This window comes from Ipomoea triloba, chromosome 8 (assembly GCF_003576645.1).
Source record: "Ipomoea triloba cultivar NCNSP0323 chromosome 8, ASM357664v1".
NCBI lineage: Eukaryota > Viridiplantae > Streptophyta > Magnoliopsida > Solanales > Convolvulaceae > Ipomoea > Ipomoea triloba.
The window spans coordinates 945,763-953,025 of NC_044923.1; the positions used below are offsets into that span (position 1 = coordinate 945,763).

A 7,263-nucleotide genomic window follows, 5' to 3' on the forward strand; every position below is an offset into this window, starting at 1 on the left:
ATTAATTAAAATAGATACAGTTTGTGTCGTCTTGACGTGAATGAAAGAGACAGTGATTGAAGGTAGGCAGCTGGCATCAACACCTACTTCCCAGCATCCAGGGCTGGACTTTCATCACTTCAGTACACCATGAAACAATCAAATTTCACATTCTTTTTTTGAGAAAACCAAATTTCACATTCTATGCTCTGACCAACATCAAAATTCTGCCCACAACTGTCAAAACATGCCAAGTTTTCCAAAGTGGATAAAAAAAATTACTTCCCCCCGCTAAAGTTTTAATTTAGGGAAGGAAGTAAATCATGCACGAGTTGTCATCACAGTAATTTATGAATTTTTTAAAATCATTGTATACTGTTGTGTATGTCTCATATACAAGAAACATATGACAAATGATCGAGCCTAACGGAATGCAGGAAAATAAATTTCAGTAATGTATATATACTTTAAAACGGTCAGCATAGTAAAGTTATTAATTTATTTGAATTGATCTACCAATTGAGTTGTACTTCAAAGTTCAATATGTGCATGCATGGATGGAGTCTATAGATCAAGCTTGAGTTGAGTCAAACTCAATTTCAAGAAAATCATAACTTAGTAAAACTCAAGTTTCAATTTTTTGAATCTAGCTAGATTGATCAAGTTTCAAGTTTATCGTATAGTAACAGTACTAGGCCAAGAAGTAATTGTAAATAGTAACTTAAGTACGAAAAAACACACTTTCGAATAGCATTTCTCTTCAAGTATGCTATACATAAAATTTTCCAAGGAACATGGGCTTATTAGCAAGTAGATCCCCATTCCCCACCCAAAAGGAGAAGGAATATAACAAGAAAAAAGGGGAAAAAATCACAGGCAAAAGAATTGAACCACCCCCACCACGGGGATTGGGCTTCAGCTCTTTTCGAGCTGTTTTAGGTGCAGAGGAACCTTCTTTCCCACATGCTTTCTTTTCCATAGATATCTGCAGCTTCATCTCTACGACAACCTTAACCCCACAAACTATACTATGATTAAGGTTATAATTATGATAATAAATCCGAATTCAATTAAATTCCATTTTAATATTAATCTTCCAAATATGCAACTTTAGTAAAAGAAAATTGAGAGACACTAAAATCTAGGTAATTAACAGTAACAGCACATACATATCTGAATTTTCATACGTCTCAATTGACTTAAACGTAGAATTTCGCTCATTATTTCACACTTGTTACCTAATGCAACAAAGTAATAAGTATTGGTGAAATCATCTTTAAAAGGTCGTACTATACGTTGTACTATGCTGCCTTTAATTTTGTATAGTAGAGAGTTGGAGAAAAAGATAGAATAAATCTAACATCGTTCTGAATTGACTTCACCAATTAATTTGTCATGTGATAGACCGAATTATAAAGTGAGTTGTACTATATAGACTTTCAAATTTTATTTTCTATGTGACGGACCCTAATAAGCTACTTTTTTTGTCATGTGAGTCCTAATATAAATGTTTACATCAAAATTTTATGTATAAGAGTAAAAAATGACACGCACATAGTATTTTCCTTGTGGAGTGTACTTTAATTTACTAACCACATAGATAACATTTGGAATAGATTGATTAAAATATGGATGTAAGGATATGGTGCATGCTAGCTTTCATATAATCCACATCCATTCTTGAATGTTCTTGGACTGTTTGGCCAGTGGATTCCTCATTATAAAATTTTAAAAAGAAAAAAGGAAAAAGTGGTTTAACGCGTTAATAAAAATAAATTCAATCCAAACAGAGCCTAAGAGAATGTTTTATTCCGCTTTAATAATTTACATTAAAATTTTCGTTCTTGTCATTTACCTCGGATAACTTTTTTTCCACAGGTAAATCCAAAGATTTATGAAAGAAAACTTAATATTTTACTGCGATTAATTACAGTAACAATATTAATTAATCACTCTTTAAGCCATGCAGATTTACCAGTGGAGAATCACCAGCTTGAGCTAGCTGTGCTAAAAAGGCGGCTGCTTTTTAGCTGTAATCCCACAGAAAATTCTCTTCTGACCAAATATCAGTGTGAAACGGCTCGAATCCAGCCAGCTGGTGCCACGGCGAAGAAGCGTAGCCGAACTCGGGGGCGGCGGCTTGGTGGGCCGGGTTGAAGAGAAGATCCGGAAGGCCGAGAAACGGGTCCTCGTTGAAGCTCGACGGAGAATCCGACGAGGATTCGGAAGTTGCGGTTTCCTCGGGGGAGAATGGCTCGGGTTCGGCTCGGCTGGGCGGGTCCGGCGGGTAGTCGAGGGATGCGGCTTTCGCGGCGGCGGCTTGGACGTCCTTGGCCGACTTGGAAGCCGGGCGGGGGAGCTTGGCGGCTAACTCGGGGAAATTGAGGACAGCCGAGGAGCCCTTGATGGCTATGGCGGCTACGTCGTGAGCCCGAGCCGCCATTTCCGCCGTGGCGAATGTCCCGAGCCAGATTCTCGACTTCTTCCTCGGCTCGCGAATTTCCGATACCCATCTCCCCCAGCTCCGCTTCCGCACGCCGCGGAAGATTGGGTGTTTCCCGTCGTCATTCTTCTTCGGCTTCTTAGCCGCCGGCGCCGGCGCCGCCGTCTGCTTTTTCCGGCTGTCAGCCGATTCTTTGGCGGCTTCGTTTGATGAAGTCGACGGCGGCGAGACGGCGGCTTGATATTTATTTGTGGGAATGTGGTCGTCCGCTTCCATGGAAGACAAAAGTGTGAAGGGAGAAGAAGTAGGAGAGCATGTGGGGGGACACTTAGCCTAAGCTTCTCTTATAGTGTAATGCTCTTTAAATCTTTTTGAGGTGAGATGGAATAAAATAAAGTTACTTCTAATAATAAAAAGAAAAAGAACCCCAAAAAATTAAAAATAAAATCTTATGGTAATAGGATATTTATAATAAAGTTCATAACTATTACTTAAAGATGTGCTCTGGGTGATGTCAGTCTTATGACATTAACCGAAAAAATATTTAAAAAAAGATAAAATAGCATAGGTTGTCCATAGTTGATCAACTTAAACTAAGAAAGCCAATAAGCCCTAATAGGGATTATCTCCCGGGAATTATGCTGGTACGATGATTGATATCGGACCCTTGGTATGCGTCATGAATGGTCCGGCCGTCTCCAACTTGGTTGGCTATCCTTCCTGACTATATGTACCCCTAGGCCAGGCTTCCTGCTTAGCCTACCGTGGGCGCGATCGTCATCCCTGACTAACCTCATCTATTTTGATCGGGACCGAACAGGGATTGGGTTCCGTGTTATTAGGAACATTTGGAGCACGTGTACGACACCACTTCCAATCCTTTGCGCGCTTATGCATGGGCTCCACATGCCTATCATGTCGGAAGGGCGGAACTTGTATTCTAGATTGTCCCAACTATAAATACCACATTAATTGCGGAGAGATTGACTTTTTGGCTATTTTCCTCTTTATAGCTAGTAGCCCGGGAACCTGAGACCTACTATCACATTGATCGAGCTACCTTCATCGAATCTATCGACACTTCCGACCCTTAGATTAGACCGGACCGATCTAGGTTCGTCTGCTGTGTAATCGGTAGCTGTTGAATTTATTATATTATTAATAACACAATCGTATTTCACCATTTTCGTGGTATTTACACTATTACCTAGAAATTATGAAACTTAGTCTGCAAAATTGATTAGGAGGAGCCAAATATTTTGAGGAGGGAAGACACAAAAAATAAGTATTATTACACTATTAAAAAATTTGAAGCCCGGGGGGAGCTCCGCCCCTGGCTACATACACTTAGTGTCGGTTAGTCAATGTAACTGTTGCTAAAAATTAATCTCGTGACTATATTGTAAATGAAAAAGCTTTAGAATAATATAATTAGTTCACATAATATGTTAAAAATATGATTAGTTCGCTGAATAAGTTAGAAATGAAATATCATCGTGAATTATTATATCGCTTTCTAATTTACAATTGAGAAGAAAAATTAAGTGCACATTTTTGGCGTTGCATGGTTGAGTTTGTCGCGTTTCCTGGCTCATTAATTAGCTGGGTAGTGAACGATGGATATTGTTTTTGAAATTACCATGTGCACATAAGGCATGGGATTGGTGCACATGTCATATATAACGTAAGACGAGACATGGACGGGCCACTTCCAACGTAGGCCACATAACCATAACATAAATCAATTATCAAAGAGAGGGTATTTGAAAGTGCATGGTGCCTCTCTCTTGGATTCCAACTTAGTCATTACACATGTACTTTAACCTAAATGATTAACCTTTTTAACTTAATCAATTGGTAGTGTTTATCCAATGTAAATATTTTAGTTTTAACATAAAACTTTTTGAAATATTGAAATAATTTACATTTACCATATAGTTTTCTCACAAGCATGGAGAAGAGAAGATTGATATAAAGATGACAAATTTTCTTTCCGACTTCGTATGTAGGGCTTCTCGTTCCCTACTCTAACGGGGACCGAGATACCACCCTATTTCTGTCCAATTCCCAGTACATTAGTTAAAAGGATTTTTTTTTAATTAATTGTGATGATAATATATCCAAGGTTATAGGTATTATTATATTTATTTATAGATTTATAGATAGTCATACTATACATTTATAAAATTACACATATACCCACTCGGAGTATAAGAGATACACAAGATCTCTCTCTCACACACATAAATATTCAAAATCAACATGTTCTATCTTACATTCTTACTACATCAATCTTAATTCACAATATAAATTTCGATAGATTTGTACTTAGACCCTTGCTTTTTGGGCCAAGCACATAACTCTTTACACAACTATAGCATCCCTAGCCCTACTTGCATCTTGTGTTGCCCCATAACTTAGGTTGAGACCCATGTTCCAACAACCACATTTTAGAAGTTGACTTGCTTGGCAAATTATACCATAAACCAGGCCTACATTACTTTGTAGACTCTGGTCTAAAAATAACTTTCAAATTCTGTATTTGTAGTTGACGTATTCTGTACATGCAGTTGAAAGTTTATGTACATGTAGCTATCATATTATGTGCCAGCAATTATCAAGTTATTTGTTTACATGTACAGAAAATGTTGATCATAAATACATTAACTGAAGGTACAATATTTTTATATCAGGCCTCACAATAGAATATGAATTATGGTCTATGTTATAACAACTGGACTTGCTCTCACAAAGACTTAGACTCCTCTCTTTCACATATTTATTAGGGCACGTGGTGAGACACATTCTATACGCTACAAATTAACATTTGGCATCATTTGCTTTGCTCTACAACTCTACTGGTTTATTACGTACAATATAATAATGTTTTAGATCTACCACCTATGGCAAAAGATTAGATTAATTGTTTCCGATCATATTGTCTCCAAACTACCCATACCACTTACATTTACTTAGTAGTTATAAGTTTTTTCATCACACTACCGGCTAATAAAAAACCACATTCAGAAAAGGGTCAAATAAACATTTGAACTTTATATGAAAAAACAGTTAGATCATGAATTTTTAAAAGTTACAATTAAACAAATCAACATATCATTTTTATGCATTTGGACCAAATAATCGATTATTCACGGACAATAACTGATAATTTGGGTTCAAGCAGCTGAAATTGATAATTGCCGATTGTTGATTGCCTTTGTCATTGAAGAAGGCGATCGACAACCGATAATGCAAGAATTCTTACATGTGCTCACCGTAACCCGCGGCCTTCCCACAGACTTTCCCACATGCAACAATTGTTCAAAATCTTGCATTCACAGAAATCCCGCAACTGCTACTTGAAGGTGCATTTTGGATGAAACACGTCCACCTTGTAACCCTACTCGGCAAAAGATTACAATAAGGTAAACTAGTTTAGATTGTCTAGTTGATCAGGTCAAACGGATATGACCAATAAACAACTCATACAATGAGTCAAACTTGAAATTAAACCTTGTGAATTTGTAATTACTAAGCTAACTACCTGACCCAATTTAGTCGGGATTGCCTTCTTGATTGTGCCAATGTACGGGAGCATAGAAATTGGTTGAGTAGTTGCACTCTAAGCAATGTGAGCCTATTAAGTAGACAAGATATTACATGTAGTGTTCTGCTACACTATATATTGACGTGCAAAACCGACCACATATAATAAATGGCTCTGTCCGTGACACCAAAATGGAAAGTTATGCTAGAATGAGATCATCTTTTTGTTATTAATGGGTGCATTACATTATTGGTCTCCAGTTGTGTAAGGAAAATGATTGGTGTACTATATATTTAGGGTATAAGTCCTGCTAGGTGTCTTTGTTTTATTGGAGCAAAACATGAGTAAAAAACTATAGCCTATTTTTATTTTTAGATGAATTGGTGTGTGCCAAGTCAGTTGGGAGTAGAAATAGATAAAAAGTTAAAAGTATGTGTACGTAATATTCTTTGTGTAATTATATACATGTTGGTGATAACCATTTCCTTCAAAAGGTGATTCAAACCTCAATCTTTTATTTGCATGATTCTCGTGCTAAACGATCGTGAGTTTGATTTTTGTCAATACATTCGTAGTCGAACTGTCTATAGAATTTTCTTAGTATGGTTTATCTCTCTTATAATCAAGGGTATGTGGCATTCCAAAACTTATATTCCCTAAATAATTAACATCCTGTGAATCAAACAACCCATATCTTCACACTTGAACTGCCCCTTATCCTTAGCAAACCCAAAATCTTTAGCTCCCATCACCAATCAGGACAACCTTCCAATCATCTTATGGCCAAACATAAGCGGCTTGTAGTGAACTGAAATGTCTTGTCTGAATTCTGGCTTCCAGTATCCTCTCAAGAACCATAGTTTTTTTTTTCTTTTTTTTTTTTTGACTTTGCTAAACTATATCTTGAATCCACGTAAACCCGCCTCAAGATCCATGAAGAAGTTAATCCCGAAATATTTAAATAATTCTAAGTTTCCCAGTTTCACCACTATATTTTGGACCCCCATGGACCCGCTTCAAAGCTATGAAGGAGGCAAATCCCGAATAGCCCAAACAATTCCAAGTTGTCCGCCGCCTATACACTTCTGGACAAGAAAGATCTTCATAACCACAAATCGGTCAAGTTAGAACCCTAACCCTGCCATTGTATGCAAAACTAAATGTTGATTGGTCGACCACTTGAGCTATTCTGCTGAAGCGTATTGTTCATCTTTCTTCTATAGTTGTTACATGTACCCCCCCCCCCGGCCCTAACCCATCAATAGCAGTATTGTTGTTCCTGATAAATTTGAAT

At 37.4% G+C, this 7,263-nt stretch overlaps 1 protein-coding gene across 1 annotated transcript; it reads right to left on the minus strand.

Annotated features, from left to right (window-relative positions):
- Window positions 1-1,732: 1,732 nt before the first annotated feature.
- Window positions 1,733-2,807, minus strand: LOC116027777 (ethylene-responsive transcription factor ERF038-like). The gene has a single exon (XM_031269523.1). It carries the CDS (start codon window positions 2,696-2,698, stop codon window positions 2,006-2,008), a length of 693 nt encoding a protein of 230 aa, XP_031125383.1. The 5' UTR covers window positions 2,699-2,807; the 3' UTR covers window positions 1,733-2,005.
- Window positions 2,808-7,263: the final 4,456 nt, after the last annotated feature.

Excerpts from the sequence above, each read along its gene's own strand:
- LOC116027777 (XM_031269523.1), bottom strand. The coding sequence starts at position 2,698 with ATGGAAGCGGACGACCACATTCCCACAAATAAATATCAAGCCGCCGTC.